Raw genomic sequence first — 18,910 nt, forward strand, 5'->3', positions numbered from 1 at the left:
TATTCTCTCACCAAACATAATATTGTTGGGGGATTTCAATATCCACATGGACAGCAGTAATCTTCCTCTCACCAAAGACTTTTCATTCCACCCTGAGAATTTTGGATTTCATCAATTCATTGATTTTCCCACTCACACAAAAGGACATACTCTGGACTTAATTTGTTGTTCTGGTCTCACCCCTTCAAATTGCACAGCTGATGAACTCCATATAACTGATCATTTCCTCCTCTCATTTAACATTACACCCTGCCTCTCCACAACCAAGCCACCATGTCTCATCTCTTTTAGGAATATCAAAAGACATTAATATGGATGTCCTCATCTCCAGCCTTGACAATATTCTGATCCCGGACAATTTATCCTCGCCAGATGAACTAGTTGCTCACTATAACTGTGGTTTAAACATCATTCTCAACTCTCTTGGTCCAGTAAAAACTCAGTCTGTTTCCTTCTCTCAATCTGCCCCCTGGTATACCCCAGAATTCCGGTCAATGAAAGCCAAAGCTCGTCGGCTCGAGCAACTCCATAGAAAAACTGGTCTTACTATTCATAAAGAAAATGCACAAGACTCACATATTACATTATTAGGATTAAATCGCTCAAATAAAATCCATTTATTACTCTGGTTTAATCTGCTCCAATGAAGGGAACACCAAAACACTGTTTTCTCTATTAAACAAAATCCTCCAACCCCCAGACTCCCTACCCCTCCATCTTTACTCAACTGACACTTGTAACTCTCCAATGCTGTTTTTGTAGTGAGAAAATTCATAAACTCCATCAGAACTTAAGTCCTGATTTTCTGCCTCTCTCCTCCTCTGAACCTCTCCCACACGGTCAGCCATTCTCCTGTTTCCAACTCCCAGATGCATCTGTCATCTGTGACCTCATCCGTAAATCTAAGGCCCTGTCCACACGGCAACAGATTCAGGTGACTCCGATACAATTGCTTATCGTTTAGGCCCGGCATCCACACGGCACCGGCGTTTTGGGTGCCCAAAACGCAATCTTTTTGAGAACGGGTTCCAGAGTGGAAAGATCTGGCAACGTTGCCATTGTGAAGTCGTCTGGATGAGTAGAACGGATTTGTTTACGATGACGTCACAACCACATGACTGTGAGTGCTTCACGCCGGGTAGAAGTGTAACGAATATCACCAGGAAAAAGCCTTACAGAGCACTAGTGAGAGTGAAACACGAGCTTGGATATTATTATTATTATTATGTTCAGTGTTAGTTCACAGTAGTAATGCAAGAAGCAGAATAGTGACAGTAATAGTGAAGCAAAAACATGCAATTGTACAAACACTGCAGCTCTACAGCAAAATATTCATTTATGAAATGGTCTGATTCTTAACACCAGTAGTGCCAATGATCTTCTCATTGCGATGCGAGTTGTCAACAAATCCTATAACTTGTTTCATGAAACGCGCTTACAAAATATTTTCACTGTGAATATTTATTGTGTAATGGTGCAATCCCGCCAGCAAAAATAGGGGAAAAAAGGAGCGATCTCACCTCTTCAGATGTTGATTTAAGTCCGACAATACATTCCTCAAAAAGGGCGTAGAGGAGCAAATTAATCCAATTTATTCCGGACCATTAAAGACGCCGCCTTCCGCGTAGAATCATACGTCATCCTCGCCGCCATATTGGAGAGGTCAAAGTGGAGAATAAAGATTAGCTGCGTTTAACTGTACCAACAGGTTTACCGTCCAAACGAGATCATATGGGATTACCTTTCACAGGTGAGAAACAGCAAATTAATCCATCAACGTGTATTATTCAATTTATTCCGGACCATTAAAGACGCCGCCTTCCACGTAGAATCATGTGTCATCCTCGCCGCCATTTTGGAGAGGTCAAAGCGGAGAATAAAGATTAGCTGCGTTTAACTTTACCAACAGGTTTGCTGTCCAAACGAGATCACATGGGATTACCTTTCACAGGTGAGACTGGAAAAATACTTTTCATTGTATTTGGTCATTATAATGTAATTTTACAAACAGATTTTCCTGACTTTGTGGCTAATATGAAGTCTCGCGCATAATAGTTTATGCGCATGCGTCCTTACTTCTCCTATTGTTCTGGTGTCTCCGAAGGGACCGTCTTACAGCGCCCCTAGAGGTGTGGCATGTGTATTGCATTGTTTTCAGCAAGCGTTGCGTTGCCATATGGACCTGATATTTTACTGATTGTTGCCCATTTGGACGCGATATATTTTTAAATAACATCTCGTTGCCGTTGTCGTGTGGATGTAGCTTAAGCCTTCTACATGTCAGCTAGATCCTTTTCCTACAGCTCTGGTCAAATCTTGCTTCTCCTCTCTGCTCCCCCTCATAACTGCCATCATCCAATCCTCACTCACTACTGGAATTGTTCCTACACTCTTCAAAACGGCAGCTGTTACCCCTATTCTGAAAAAACCTGGCTTAGATCCCAATAATTTTAATAACCTCCGCCCCATCTCTAACCTACCTTTCATCTCCAAAATACTTGAAAAAAATTATAGCCACTCAACTTCACTCCTATCTAACCCAAAATAGCCTCTATGAACAATTCCAGTCTGGTTTCCACCCCACCATAGCACAGAAACTGCTTTCATAAAAATCATCAACGACCTCCTTATGGCAGCTGATTCTGGTTTACTTTCCATTCTTATCCTTCTTGATCTGAGCGCGGCCTTTGACACAATTTCACACACCATCCTCCTTAACAGATTATCTTCCATTGGCATCAGTCACACCGCACTTGACTGGTTTTACTCTTATCTCTTGGGCCGCACTCAGTTCATCCAACTCAAATCCTTCAGATCCCAGTCATCCCCCGTTTCCTCAGGTGTGCCCCAGGGATCTGTTCTGGGACTCCTTCTCTTCATTATTTACCTTCTTCCCCTTGGCAATATATTCCGTAAATTCAATATCCATTTCCACTGCTATGCAGATGACACCCAGCTCTATCTATCCAGCAAACCAAATTCCACGTTACCGCCCTCTTCTCTTTCTAACTGCTTATCTGAAATAAAATCCTGGTTCACCTCAAACTTCCTAAAACATAACCGTGACAAAACTGAAATTCTTCTTCTTGGCACAAAATCCACACTATCCAAAGTTGACAGTTTCTCCATCACAATTGACAGCTCCTTAGTTTCCCCCTACCCCTCAGGTTAAGAGTCTGGGTGTCATCCTCGATAGCTCATTATCCTTTCAATCTCACATCAGTAATATAACCCAGTCTGCATATTTCCACCTTCGTAATATTAATCATCTCCGCTCACCCCTCCCATACCACGTCTATCCTTGTTCACAGCCTTGTCACCTCCCGTATTGATTATTGTAATTCTCTCCTTTTTGGCCTCCCTCACAAATCCCTCCATAAGCTTCAACTGGTCCAGAATGCAGCCGCTCGCATTATCTCCAAAACTCCCTCATTCCACCACATTACCTCTGTCCAACAATTCCACTGGCTCCCAGTTAAGTACAGAATTGATTTCAAAATTCTCCTTTACACATTCAAGGCCATCCACAATCTTGCCCCCCCATCTGTCAAATCTCCATATCGCAACTTCCACCCGTTCGCTCAGATCCTCCTCTTCCACTCATCTCACCGTGCCCTCTGCCTGCCTTAGCACCATGGGGAGCAGAGCTTTCAACCGCTCTGCTCCCAAACTCTGGAACTCTCTCCCACCTGATATCTGTAACATTGACTCTCTTCCTCTTTTCAAATCGAGACTCAAAACTCACCTGTTCAAAATAGTCTATTCTTTGTAAGTTGCATTGTTTTTCTCTCTTTTTTCTTATTTTTGCTGTTTAGTTTCTATCTGCTGTTTAGCTTATTCCCTGTAAATTGCATTTTCCCCTCTTCTTTCCATTTTATATTGTGTAGTTTTTATCTGTTGTTTATTTTATCTGTTTTATTCTTGTAAAGTGTCCTTGAGTGTCATGAAAGGCGCTTATAAATAAGATGTATTATTATTATTTTTATTATTGTTGATAACAATAATACCCTTTATGCCTATAAAAATATAAAGAGGAATATTGAAAGTTCATAAAGTTTTAAATCAAGAGCAATGTTTTATTGTTAAAGTTAATAAACAAAAGCACAAAATTACAACAATAAAAAAATGAACATGATTTTAGCTGCTATGTTTGTTAGTCAAATTTATATGAATCATTTTTATCTTGATTAGTGTAAACTGGTTATAAAAAGTCTGAGAACAAGTTAAGCTTATTTAAATACTTTGAAATAGGTTAGCCACACAAACGACTAGCAAAGGCCAAATTACAAACCATTCCTTCTTGGATAAATAGTGTACTACATTGGGTATACACAGCATTATTTCATACTGAATGTAGTTTACTTAGTGGAGATCCATTTGGGATATTTTTCATATGTTAAAAGCCAACATGAAAGAAAATTAGTGTTTGGTCAGTTAAATGAACCTGGGTATTATGAACAGTGAGAGTATTGTTTCATCATTGGTCTTTCTGATCAAGGATCCGCCGTTGCTCCTTACAAATATAAGCTGATGTATAGAGATCCTTCTCCTCGTGAATATTATAGATATATCCAAGTTATTGTGAGGTGTAGTCACTTTGCCAAGCCACTTTGGTTCAAGAAAACCCAAAAATTGTCACCCTCAGCTGAAAGGAAATTGGTTTGGATGGTCAGGAACAACCTGGGAACCACCATGGCACAGCCCTGCCATGAATTGGAAGCTGATGGATCACTGTCTACAGTCCAGATCACCATGGACTAAGAGGCTGCTATCCAAGAAATAACCCCCTGTTCCAAAATTGACACCTTCAAGCTTAAAGGAAAACTCCGGAGTGAAATGCTTTTTAGGTCTATTTTCGCATTATTGGGAGTGCATACGTTGAGTTGCTATCACAATCACATCAATCGGATGTGTTTTGAGAAAATTACTTTTTTGTGATTTCAACCGGAAAGCGCTGTAGGTGCAATTAGTTTTAAGTGATCAATCTAATTAAATCAGTCTGATTAAATCAGTCTCATTAATAATCTCATTAATTAATACCATTAATTTTGGTGCTTAATAATAAATTACCAAACAGCTAAATTATGGTATATTCCAAATTATTATGATCACTTACCGTATTACATAACTCATATGCACCTTGGAATTCTTTTGAGATTGGGCGACTTCAAAGAATATTAGGCACAACAAATAAACACAGTTTCAATAATAATTGAATTTATTATAACAAAGATAAAAATGAATAATAGCAGTTGAAATCTTCAGCAAACAGTGAGGGGTGTGTGTGTGTGAGAGAGAGGCCTTATGGCCTCAACAAAAAGGTTAGCCTGTGTGGCTAGCTAAGGCCCAAGAATCCTACCTCGTGGAGTTAAGACAAAAGGCGTGTGTGAGAGTGTGGGGGAGGGGCCGCCACGTGTTCCCTTGAGACAATACAATTAGCCCTGGATGCTAATGAGACAAAAGAATTAGCCGTAGGCTAATTCCACTAGCTTATAACATTACTAAATCCACTGAAATCTTGATGAGGTCAAAATATGTGTAATAATGAAATTAAAAAGTGTTAGAAAGGAATAGACAGCATGCAAAGCCTATCTATTAAACAATTGAGAGGACAAAATTAGAACAATAATTAATTCAACACCCTACGTGTTTACAGTGTACACAATTAAACCGTTCTTGAGTTTAAATTCACACTACTTCAAAAAGCTAATTCCTAAGACTAGTCTTTATGCCCAAAATGCCAATTCTGCTCCAGTACCTTGTCTCTGTGTAGGAATACAGAGAAGCTACGAAGAGGCTGAATTTCACAGGAGCTCATGAAGACTTCTGTAGAAGGCAGAGAATTCTTGATCTGATGCTTTGTAGTTCGTGGGAAGAAAGTCTCTGATCAAACAATGTGCACAGCGCTTTTAGTTAGAAGGAATCCGGTCGCTTCTAACTTTAAATTAAACTGCTTTGGGCGACAGTCGTACGTACTTATAATGAACAAATGAAAAGAAACAGGTTGTACTCAATCTGAGTTAAAATCGCGCGGTTTTGGAGTTTTACCGTGGCCAGTAGCAAACAAAAACGCGCTGAATTCTGTTTCTGATAGAAAGACATCTTTATCGGGGTTGCTCTGACGAGCGGATCTCTTTGTGCCTGAAGACGCTGGTCCAGACGAGAGAGAGAGCGCAACGGAAGCGTGTTCAGTTACTTATGGCTTCATGGAGGATGTGACGTAGGTGATCCCGCCCAGGCGTGACGTAGGTCAACGTGGAAGTGGGTTGATGGGATTTGTAGTTTCCAGACGGGACGGTGGCTTTTGTACTTACAGCGCTAACATGGCAGTGGCCAGGGCATGTCTTTTTGCCAATACAAAACGCTAGTTTTAAAACCATTGCAAAGCTCAAAACAACATGACAGTTCTGTGGAAGTGAGTAGAGGGTTCCTACAAACAAAACGAGGGGTGTCTAGCTCTAAAAGTGCACAAATAGAGTGTGTAAAATAGTAAATATAAAAGTCGAGTGCCGAGTGCAGAGCCCATCCCGCCAATGGGCTCTGTACTTGGCACTCGACTTTTACGGACTGTCCACTGAAGATGGCGTCTGAGGAAGGCCGACTTCAGGTAAGGTCACTGCCTTTATATTTACTATTCTACACACTCTATTCATGCACTTTTAGAGCTAGACACCCCTTGTTTTGTTTGTAGGAACCCTCTACTCACTTCCACAGAACCGTCATGTTGTTTTGAGCTTTGCAATGGTTTTAAAACTAGCGTCTCGTATTGGCAAAAAGACATGCCTCGGCCACTGCCGTGTTAGCGCTTTCCGGTTGAAATCACAAAAAACTAATTTTCTCAAAACACATCCGATTGATGCGATTGTGATCGCAACTCAACGTATGCACTCCCAATAATATGAAAATAAACCTAAAAAGCATTTCACTCCAGAGTTTTCCTTTAACTAAAGTTTGAAGTTGACCACACGGACAAAGAAAAAGCCTTCTAGAGGATAGCTGTATGGTCAGAGAAGACACAGATTGAGTTGTTTGGCCACAATGACCACCATGTACAGAGGGACACTGTACTAGCTGGTGGTGGTAGGATCATCGTGTTCTGGGGGTGTTTTGCTGCCAGTGGAACTGGTTCATTGCACAAAGTGGATGGAATAATGAAGGAGGACTACCTCTGAATTCTTCAGCATAAACCATCAGAAACTTGAACACAACTTGGGAGTTAAAACAGGACAATGAACCCAAACACGCATCAGATTAAGCTTAAAACAAGTCCTGACTTCAACCCTATTGAAAATATATGAAGCGTGCTTATAAGTCAAGTCCATGCCAAGGGAAAAAAAAAATTTTAATTGTACACTACCAATTCTACCACGAAGAGTCATGAAATATCCAACCAGAATTCTGCCAGAAGCTTGTTCATGGTAAACAAAAATGTTTGGTCAAGGTGAATCTCGCAAAGAGACATTTTACCCAAATATTAGGTGTGCTGTATGTATATTTTTGACGCTGTATGTACAATTTTGACTCTGTGTTGATGTCAGAAAACCCAAAGAAAATTAAAACTTGTGCACCAAATTCTAGTGTTTTTTTATTAAAAGCTGTATGCTGTACAGTCATTCTGCCACAGAAAAAGAACAGTTCAAAGAAATTACTGAAGGCCAAATATTGCCATGACATTCATATCCAAGATGACATTCATGCCACTGTATGTAAATTTCTGACCATAACTGTAAATATCTTATGCCAAATTATTATGGCATGGTCCAAAAATAAAGAAAAAAGATCCCAGTCCTCGTCTCCATTTTCCGAGTCCTAATGCAGTTAATGCACGAATCCAACACTACGTTCAGACTGCAACCTGAAACGACCCATATCCGATTTGCTGTGAAATCCGATTTTTTTGTTAGGCCGTTCACATTACCAATTATATGAGACTTGCATGTGATCTCCAATATGAACGGAAAACGACCCAAAAGTGTCCCGCATGCGCAAATTGACACGTAATAAGCACATCTACCTAATACGTAAACAAAAAAAAAAGCGCACTCTTCAAGTTTAATGATTTCTTTTTTTGTTTGTTTGTTTAATTATCTGGTTAGTGTTAAAGTGTGAGGTCTCATGTGTGTTTTTGTTTCTGAACTGAAATGAAAACGTGTAGCCTGGTAACGAGGGTTGACTCCTAAATGTCTCTCTAATTTCTATATAAGTGCACTACATGTTACTAGGAAGTAATGGATTTTTAAACTCTATATAGTGCACTCGAGCTTCAGTAGGCAGTCATTTGGGATACGGCCGCTGTATTACCAAACTCTTAATTCAGGCTTAATAATTTGCACATATTTATTTCGTCATATTAATAAACTTTTTCTACATTTTTATAAATATTTATTTAGATTGTTTATAGCCAGCTGAATTCTGCAACTTCTCTCAGCGCTGGCTCAAGGTGCAGAAACACCAGTGCAGTTTGCTATGGAGATGAGGCGAGACCTGGCGATGTGGTACAGGATGGTTTAAGTTATAAATCAGTTATAGAAACTGTTTTATTTAATCAGGCTAACAGATAAACATCCAGGTCCCTACCAAATCCACCATTAGCTTGATCAATTCTATAAAAGTCTATTTAAATTCTGAAAACTGTACAAATGTTGTTGTTTTCCACCAAAGAGGCGGGATTAGCCAACGCAGAATAGTGATGTTTGTCTCTTGTTGATGACGTGTAGGTCGCATGAATGCGACCTGTCCGGTCAGACTGCAGTCGCATGTGAAAATATCGGATATGCATCGGATTTAGGACCACATATCCAAGCGGCCTGGGTCGCATGTGAAAAAATCGGATCTGTGTCGTTCAGATTGTCAATAACAAATCGGATACAGGTCGCATATGGGCAAAAAAATCGGATATGGGTCGTTTCAGGGTGCAGTCTGAACGTAGTCCAAGTCATCAGTGCTCAAGTCCAAGTCGAGTCACAAGTCCTTAAAATTAGGGCACAAGTCGGACTCGAGTACTGCAAGCCTGCTATCAAAACAGCTCTTTTGGGGGAGCTCGCGTGCGGAGCAGAGCAGAGGAAGTGGAGGGGGAGCTCGTGTGCGGAGCGAAGGGGGCTGGGAGTGCGCAGAACGGAGCAGAGGGGGAGCTCCATTCACCCCTTTATCAAATCCCAGCATGCTTTGCACACTGGGAACTTCTGGTGGCTCGGGTCACCTTGCTGATAATGGTACAAAAACAAAAATTGGGCTATAAAATCAATTTCGATGTTCAAATATCGGATGCAAGTTGAAATGTGATGTTATTAGATTGCCTTTATTTGTCTAGTTACTGGTTCCATGGTATTTTTCGTCAGCACAGAAGCTTTTAATAAGTCATCCTTGTATTATCACATTGTCTTTGGCTCTGACTGACTGCACTGCATTCTGTGGTGCTCACTATTATAGTCTAACTGTACTAGCAGACGTCCAGTGAGAAATAAATCCTATGATGTAGATTGTTTAATAAACATTTAATGCCTAGCCAAGACCGAGCAACAATCATCTTAGCCGCTAGCTACTTGCACATTTGGCTCTAATTTAATGCTTTTTACTTCTTCTGCTTTCCAGTGCAACCAGGAACATTCTGCATTGATCCCAGTGGTCCACAGTGGTGAGGAAAATATTTGGAAAGTAATTACTAATGATTTACTTCATGAGTTGAAGAGATCTCATCCATTTGTATGGGTGTAAAGCAGACCGGAATTCAGACATTTATTCTCAGATACTATTACACCTGTCACCCCACTGACACCAGATGTGTATCAGTCTGCTGATCTGACAGAGAAATGTTCAAAGAAATTTCATCACTGACGGACCAGACAGGGGTGAAAGCTGTACTGTCAGTCAGTGGAGTCTGCAGAATGCAGTGCAGTCAGTCAGCGCCAATGTGATAATATAAGGACAATTTATTAAAAGCTTCTGTGCTGACGAAAAATACCATGGAACCAGTAACTAGACAAATAAAGGCAATTTAATAACATCACATTTCAGCTTACATCCAATATTTGAATGTCGAAAATGATTTTATAGCCCAATATATTTTTTTGTACTGTTATCAGCAACGTGAGCCGAGCCACCGGAAGTTCCCAGCGCACAATGCATGCTGGGATTTGGTAAAGGGCTTAATACTGAAGAGAACATGGTCATGCATCGACCTGATTTTTGATGGGTTTTGCAACCACGGGAAACCCGATCATGAGTGCAACATCTCAAACACTTGAGTAGAAGACTAACTTTGTTTCAGGGCCTAGTAAAGAATGCCAACATACTTGCTGCCAAAGTTTAAATCAACTACCCACTGCCATAATTGGTAGGACTAAAGGCAATTAATGTGATTAAAGATTAAAAATTGACTGCCGGACAACAAAACCTGCATCTTTATTTACATAAGATAGATGGGTTTTTATCCAGCACTTGTTATTAATTTGCTTTTTAAAAAATAATGTGGGATTAATGACTAACACATTTTACACTCACCGGGAGCACCGCGTTTAGCCAGGACAAAAAATATATAAGCTTTGAATATCTTTATCATTCTAGCTAAACAGCTTGCATGACCTGAATCCCTCTTCTGTGAACGGTGTTGGCACAGCATGAGGTTTGAATCGAATGCGACCTGCATAGCCCAAGAGCTACAGTGGTGCTTGAAAGTTTGTGAACCCTTTAGAGTTTTATATATTTCTGCATAAATATGACCTAAAACATCATCAGATTTTCACACAAGTCCTAAAAGTAGATAAAGAGAACCCAGTTAAACAAATGAGACAAAAATATTATACTTGGTCATTTATTTATTGAGAAAATGATCCAATATTACACATCTGTGAGTGGCAAAAGTATGTGAACCTCTAGGATTAGCAGTTAATTTGAAGGTGAAATTAGAGTCAGGTGTTTTCAATCAATGGGATGACAATCAGGTGTGAGTGGGCACCCTGTTTTATTTAAAGAACAGGGATCTATCAAAGTCTGATCTTCACAACATACGTTTGTGGAAGTGTATCATGGCACGAACAAAAGAGATTTCTGAGGACCTCAGAAAAAGCGTTGTTGATGCTCATCAGGCTGGAAAAGGTTATAAAACCATCTCTAAAGAGTTTGGACTCCACCAATCCACAGTCAGACAGATTGTGTACAAATGGAGGAATTTCAAGACCATTGCTACCCTCCCCAGGAGTGGGCGACCAACAAAGATCACTCCAAGAGCAAGGCGTGTAATAGTCAGCGAGGTCACAAAGGACCCCATGGTAACTTCTAAGCAACTGAAGGCCTCTCTCACATTGGCTAATGTTAATGCTCATGAATCCACCATCAGGAGAACACTGAACAACAATGGTGTGCATGGCAGGGTTGCAAGGAGAAAGCCACTGCTCTCCAAAAATAACATTGCTGCTTGTCTGTAGTTTGCTAAAGATAACGTGAACAAGCCAGAAGGCTACAGGAAAAATGCTTTGTGGACAGATGAGACCAAAATAGAACTTTTTGGTTTAAATGAGAAGCGTTGGTGTAGTCGTTAGCGCTGTCGCCTCACAGCAAGAAGGTCTGGGTTCGAGCCCAGTGGCCGGCGAGGGCCTTTCTGTGCAGAGTTTGCATGTTCTCCCCGTGTCCGCGTGGGTTTCCTCCGGGTGCTCCGGTTTCCCCCACAGTCCAAAGACATGCAGGTTAGGTTAACTGGTGACTCTAAATTGAGCGTAGGTGTGAATGTGAGTGTGAATGGGTGTCTGTGTCTATGTGTCAGCCCTGTGATGACCTGGCGACTTGTCCAGGGTGTACCCCGCCTTTCGCCCGTAGTCAGCTGGGATAGGCTCCAGCTTGCCTGCGACCCTGTAGAAGGATAAAGCGGCTAGAGATAATGAGATGAGATGAGAAGCGTTATGTTTGGAGAAAGGAAAACACTGCATTCCAGCATAAGAACCTTATCCCATCTGTGAAACATGGTGGTGGTAGTATCATGGTTTGAGCCTGTTTTGCTGCATCTGGGCCAGGACGGCTTGCCATCATTGATGGAACAATGAATTCTGAATTATACCAACGAATTCTAAAGGAAAATGTCAGGACATCTGTCCATGAATTGAATCTCAAGAGAAGGTGAGTCATGCAGCAAGACAACGACCCTAACAGGCCTAGAAATTCATATATTTTTTCACCAGCCAGCTGAACTAGTTACCTTCCAAAGTAACTCGCCAAACAGAAAATCAACTAGCCAAAATTTGTTCATGTATGAATTTTACTTCTGTCAAAAATAACACAAAAGAGAGTAGTTACCATTGTTCATGACTAATGTGCATTTATTTCAAGACCCGAGTATTTTGATACTGTTGTTAAATACATAAATGAGAACACAGAGCACCATAATATAATATCAACAAATAATAATATATGGGTTGTTTTACAATCAGGGTACGCAAGCTAAAAATCACATTTAACACTTATTATCTTCAATATCAAAAGGCTTGACTAAATAAACTTGGTTGTTTATTGTAGCCCTGTGATAGCTCTATTTACCATGCAAATAAAATTTGGTGATAACGTTATTTTTGGTGAATGTATGGCAATATGTGTCATATTTAGCAAAATTACTCATGTCATTTACGCTACGTTCACACTGCAAGGCTTAATGCTCAATTCCGATTTTTTTGTGAAATCCGATTTTTTTGTGAGGTCGTTCACATTAACAAATATATGCGACTTGTATGTGATCCTCAGTATGAACAAAAAGCGACCTAAAAGTGTTCCGCATGCGCATTGCAGGATACGACGACGTCACACGCAGTGAGCATGGCCAGTGTTTACGGAAGTAAAACCGCCCGATTGCGGTATGACCCATCTAATCTAGCTTGAATAGCTGCATCCCCCCAAATGGAAATCAGCTCCCTAACCTCTGCGTCCTTCCATTGAGAAGATTCAGAACCTTCACAGCCCGAAGCGTCCCTCGCATTGATGTCATATGCGCCATGTTGTTGTAACTTTTTTGAGAGACCCGCCGCCTACTTCAGCGCAGAATAGTGACATTTGTGGCTTGTTGATGACGTGTAAGTCGGATGAATGCGACCTGGCGGTTCAGACTGAAGTCGCATATGAAAAGAGCGGATAGGGATCGGAATTAGGACCACATATCCAAACGGCCTGGGTCGGATTTGAAAAAATCGGATCTGTGTCATTCATATTGTCAATAAAAGATCGGATACAGGTCACATATGGGCGAAAAGATCGGATTTGAGTCACTTCAGCCTGCAGTGTGAACGTAGCCTTAGAAAAAGTGCTTTTTTGACCACAGGTAGCTCCAAAAGGGATGCACTTAAATCATTCTTTATACCATAAAACAAATATTTGGTTCCGTATCATTGGAAACATAGTTAAGTTTTAATGTTGAATGCCAGTAAGTTTTCAGACTATTTTGATCAAATTAGTATGCAATTGTGTCAAAAAAATGTCCTCTCCGAGACAGCTAATTTTTCAATATAAAATAACATATCTCAAATGATTATTTTCATCCTAAAATGTGGTCAAGATATTGGGACATAAATATTAGAGACAACTAACACAAAGCTTACAGCCTTATATTTAAAAGCACTATGGAAGTAGTGGATTCTGAATTGTCAAAAAAAATGTCCTCTCCGAGAATCACTTCATTTGTTTCTCCCATCTTATAGCAGATTACACAAAAACTGTGTACAAGAACCAGTTTGAATCAATTTGAATTTTGGACCCCTGTGACACAAACTTTGTACCCTGATTGTAAAATAACCCATATTGGAAAACTTGGCAACTTGGTGTATGAGTATTGAAAACAAATATACTTACTATCATGACTACAGCACCCAAAATATGTCCAACATGCTTTCTGTATTTAACCATTTATGAGAGAGAAAGCATTAGGAGCTTCATATTGACTAGGAATCTCATCTCATCTCATCATCTCTAGCCGCTTTATCCTGTTCTACAGGGTCGCAGGCAAGCTGGAGCCTATCCCAGCTGACTACGGGCGAAAGGCGGGGTTCACCCTGGACAAGTCGCCAGGTCATCACAGGGCGACTAGGAATCAACTTGAAAAAAATTAATTATTCCATAGAAATCGTATCGCAGCCAAGGCCTACCCTGCTCCCACGTTTGCTTATAAGTCCTTTGTCGTTTCTCCTTCTCGTATGCTTTATCGGCAGCCTTTTTCTCCTCTTCAGACTGAGGTTGCTTTGTCCCCATTTCTGGCGGTTTCTGTACACCTTTCAGAAAATTCCATATCGCAACGTAGCTTTGGCAGATGTAAACAACAAAAACACGTGTTTAAATGGGCAATAATGTGGCTGCATCTATTGAATTTGATAACGTGATTACCGCGATATTCAGCAAGATGTGTTATATGCATGCACAGTAGTGAAAAAAACGACAGCCTGACTCGTACACGATATGATTCGGAATTCTTCAGTATTTTCCGTCCTGCCGATAAACACATCGATTAACACAGACACGGCACGCGCTTAATATGTGGCGGCTTTAGTTGACGGTGCGTCTGAATCTTTGAATCTTCGCTTCATATATATATATATATATATATATATATATATATTTTTTTTTTTTTTTTTCAACTAGCCAGCCGGGCTGGCTAGTGACAGGAATTGCCCGCCAAATGACAAATTAAGTCACCTCGGGCGACCGGACCACCGCGAATTTCGAGCCGTGCCTAAGCACAAGTTGTTCTACCAAAGAATGGTTAAAGAAGAATAAAGTTAATGTTTTGGAATGGCCAAGTCAAAGTCCTGACCTTAATCCAATGGAAATGTTGTGGAAGGACCTGAAGCGAGCAGTTCATGTGAGGAAACCCACCAACATCCCAGAGTTGAAGCTGTTCTGTACGGAGGAACGGGCTAAAATTCCTCCAAGCCGGTGTGCAGGACTGATCAACAGTTACCGCAAACATTTAGTTGCAGTTATTGCTGCACAAGGGGGTCACACCAGATACTGAAAGCAAAGGCTCACATACTTTTACCACTCACAGATATGTAATATTGGATCATTTTCCTCAATAAATAAATGACCAAGTATAATATTTTTGTCTCATTTCTTTAACTGGCTTCTCTTTACTTTTAGGACTTGTGGGAAAATCTGATGTTTTAGGTCAAGTTTATGAAGAAATATAGAAAATTCTAAAGGGTTCACAAACTTTCAAGCACCACTGTACATCATAGTGTAAGAAGCAGCAAGCCAATCAAGATACAGGAAACCTATCAACAATAGTACATCATGCTGACCTTTGACTCCACCCACAAAATGACAATATGGCCACGCCCTTGAGTGGAACATAAGCGAGTGGGAATACAAAAGAATTATGAAAGCACTGCTTTATGCGACACAGCATGACAATACAGGGCAGTCAAAATGCATTTGTGCAAAATATGTAATATTTCTAGCCTATGTTTATTTTTTGCTGCGGGTTAAGTATTTTAGATTGAGTTTAGCAGTAGTTTGTTTTTCCTTATGATAACAGGCACGAGACAAATTTATAAGTTGTGGCACGAAAATGGCAATAATATTGTAGTGGGTTGGGATGAATAGACAGAGGAAGAAACACAGAAACGGACATTCAAGTACAGTTAAAAATTGTAAGAGAGTAGAAAATACGCTAAAATAGAATGAGATAAAATACAAGAATAAAAGTTACAGTGCAGAGAGAGGAATTAGTCAAAAGTCTTAAATGTGATTTAATAAAAGGCAGCAGCAAAGAAGAAAGTATTCAGCCTTGATTTAAAAAGAACTAAAAGATGCAGCAGACACAAAGTACTTTGTATTTATTAATGTGGGAAATACGCTCAGTATAATATGGATTTATCACAAAAATACAGGCATGTCTTTATTATTTCGAAAACCCACCAGCCAACTGATCCGGCACGTTTTAATTGTGCGACAGCAATGATGTAAATAATGGCGCGGTGGAGTAGCGTCCCAAAGTGGGGTTTTCTTCCCCCCATTTTACCAATGAGCTCACTATATAGACCCCTTTCACTGACGTCACCCGAAACCGGAAGTAAACAGACCCTGCGCCATTTTGGAAGACCAACAAACTCGTGATAACGGCAGCGGTATGTGAACCCACGAGAATAAAGTGGAGTGGCAAACGACTTAAACAAATCTGAGCTGTTTTATTTATGATTTATTGGCCCAAAAGTAGACTTGAAAGAAACCTGTGTGAGACTTGGCAAAAAACTGTGGATATAATGGATAAGTCTGTGCATGATCTGCGGACACTTTGAGGTAAGCAAACGCAAGAAATTCAGATTTAAAACATGCTAAATTGGCCTCAAGTTGATAACTGTATGAGGAGCAAGCCTCCCAGACTTCTACAATTTAATAATAATAATAACTATGTGTAGGTTATTCTTAATAACAGCTGTAATATCACGAACCAAGCCACTAACAACATAATTGTAAGTCTGTAGCCCTTTGTAGGCTTTCAAGTCATCAGCAGTGTAGGCACTGGGTGTAAACAACAAATAGTTTACAATGTCTGGGTAGCAAACAGATGGCAGAATTGGTGTCCGGTCCTCCTTATGTATCTGACACGGAGAAATAATATAAATCGTGCTGCCTGCCAGATTACAGTCGTCTGTTTTATTGTATCAGTACTAGTATCACTTACTATACTCATCAGTCATAGATTAGTCCAGTACAACATGACCAGCTTGCTTTTTTTCCATTTGACTGTCGCAAGTTTTTTCAGGCTGGTACAGTCAAAAATTGAAAAAAGTTTTGGCCTACTAAACTAGTCATCGATTCTACTAGTGTATTAATTGGAGTCGACATGAAAACGTTCGGTAAAAACTTTAAACCAGTACAATCTCTTCTTCAAAGTTTCACCAAATGGTTTTATTTATGCAATTTAAAGCTCATAATACTGTATAACTTTGGTAGAGTAAAAGCACGGAGCAAAAACATGGCTGAATCCTGAATGACTCCTATTTGTTTAAATAGGGGACTACATAGGCGGCAAAATGTAGTTTCTTTTTCCCTGCCATGGAAGCGCACTTGTATACCGAGGAGGAAAGCAATTTGCATTACAGCCGTGAGGCGGCTTGGCTCGGTTTTCCCTTTCGGGCGCTCTCGTTTTCTGTTAGAATTTGGTAAAGAAAAAAAATATATATATTATTTACCAGCTTACCGGGTCCATTAACATAAATCTGACAGCTGACAAGGTCAGGATATAAACGAACTTTTGCGTTAAACTGTGTGCTTGGATTCACATCATTTTTTCTGAGTCTTATCATATGGGTCAAACCCATCAATCACAGCCAGTTTCTCCACATACCATGCCCTTTCTGCAACTGGTAATGTACTCACATAACCCGAATTATCATCCATCGTGTCACTTTACTCTCGCTCGTACTTTGTTTTATATTGTGAGTGCATGTACTTGGTCTTCCAATATGGCGCCTAACAAAATCTCGCGGCGCGGTGACGTCATGTGAAAGGGGTCTATAGTCCTCTATATAGAATTCCCTAGATAGTGAGTAAGGGGTAGTGAATGAGTGAGTGATTTCGGACACAGCTCTGGTCGATGTTTAGTGGCTAATTACTGTAATTGGTCAAGTTGGTGTTTTGAGCCACTGAATTTCATTCCTACTTAAAAACAAGCATTCAATAGGAAAGAAAAAAATGTTGCCTATACATAGTATTGCAAACAGTGACACAGTAAATGATGAAACCCGCCACCACAGTTATTAATTTCTCCTCCACCGCACTCGGTTCGAATGGAACCAAAATTTACACGACTGGGTTTCCGAGTATTCTTTCGAGCAGAGCACTTCTAAATTCCGATTGGTTACCGGCGACCCGCGTCATAGCTCATTTGCATAAACTTGCCTGGACTTGCGCTTTACTCCCCGCCGCTGAGGGGGCGGGGTCACAGAGAACATTAGAACACTCTGCTCTGAGCCTTACTAGAGATTATCACTAGACTGTCTGATCACGCATTAGATCATTTTAGATGCGTAAACGGCAAAATCAAACATTTTCTTTTCAACAGGTATTTATTCTCATCAGTATACAGTGTGAAAATCAGCGCACTCAAACAATGAAATACCGTAAATATCCCAAAATAAAATTCTGAATCTGAATTCTTACTTGTGGACCGTGATCCCGCTTGCTTTCCAATATTTATTAGCATAATGGGTGCAGTTACTCGCGAAGCATTCATGCCGCTTCCAGGGAACCTCATCGGCTCGTTTATTTCTCATCCTAAAGGCCCTAAAGATCAGCTTTATAAGATATAGTCATGAAAAGCCCACAGCCAATACATTCAGTGCAACGAATCCGTTCTATTGTATTACGGGACTTCTGGTCGAGGCGAACAGCGGCTTTTTTTTTCTTCTCCAATGTTTTCTGGCGGTTGGAGAGGCAGCTAATGAGCGCGTTACTGCCACCACCTGGACTGGAGTTTCAGAGTGGAGGACGCCGACCCTAACAAACTTCTACAAATTAAAATTAAATGTAATTTATAAATGTGGACGATTACATGCCTGGACCCATCTGGGGCTGTTTCACAAGCATAGTTGTCTTTCTGAACAACACCAACTAACTCCTGTAACGATCAGTATATACAGGTACATCTAAAAAAATTAGAATATTGTGAAAAATTTAAATATTTTCCAGAAGTTATTTAAGAAAGTGAAAATTTAATATATTCTACACTCATTAGATGTAAACCAAAATGTTTCAAGCATTTTGCTATTTTATGAATGAATGAATGAATGAATTTATTTTTATTTCGAACATGTTTAAAAAAAATGTATGTAACTATTTGTACATACAAAGAAAGAAAACAAGAAATTGAAAAAAAACAAAGAGCTAAGACATTACAAAACACCGCACATTGTTCGAAAAAGGAGTGGGAAGAAGTACA

General features: G+C 40.1%; 1 protein-coding gene across 1 annotated transcript in view; it reads right to left on the bottom strand.

Annotated features, from left to right (window-relative positions):
- LOC132892676 (uncharacterized) overlaps positions 1-18,369 on the bottom strand; it is a 126,291-nt gene extending 107,922 nt beyond the window's left edge. The window contains exon 1 of the mRNA XM_060930989.1: positions 18,133-18,369. Coding sequence (XP_060786972.1) covers positions 18,133-18,245 — 113 coding nt within the window. The 5' untranslated portion in view covers positions 18,246-18,369. The remainder of the gene's footprint in view (positions 1-18,132) is intronic.
- Between the last annotated feature and the right edge of the window lie 541 nt (positions 18,370-18,910).

The sequence above is a fragment of the Neoarius graeffei genome, chromosome 10 (assembly GCF_027579695.1).
Source record: "Neoarius graeffei isolate fNeoGra1 chromosome 10, fNeoGra1.pri, whole genome shotgun sequence".
Taxonomy (NCBI): Eukaryota; Metazoa; Chordata; class Actinopteri; order Siluriformes; family Ariidae; genus Neoarius; species Neoarius graeffei.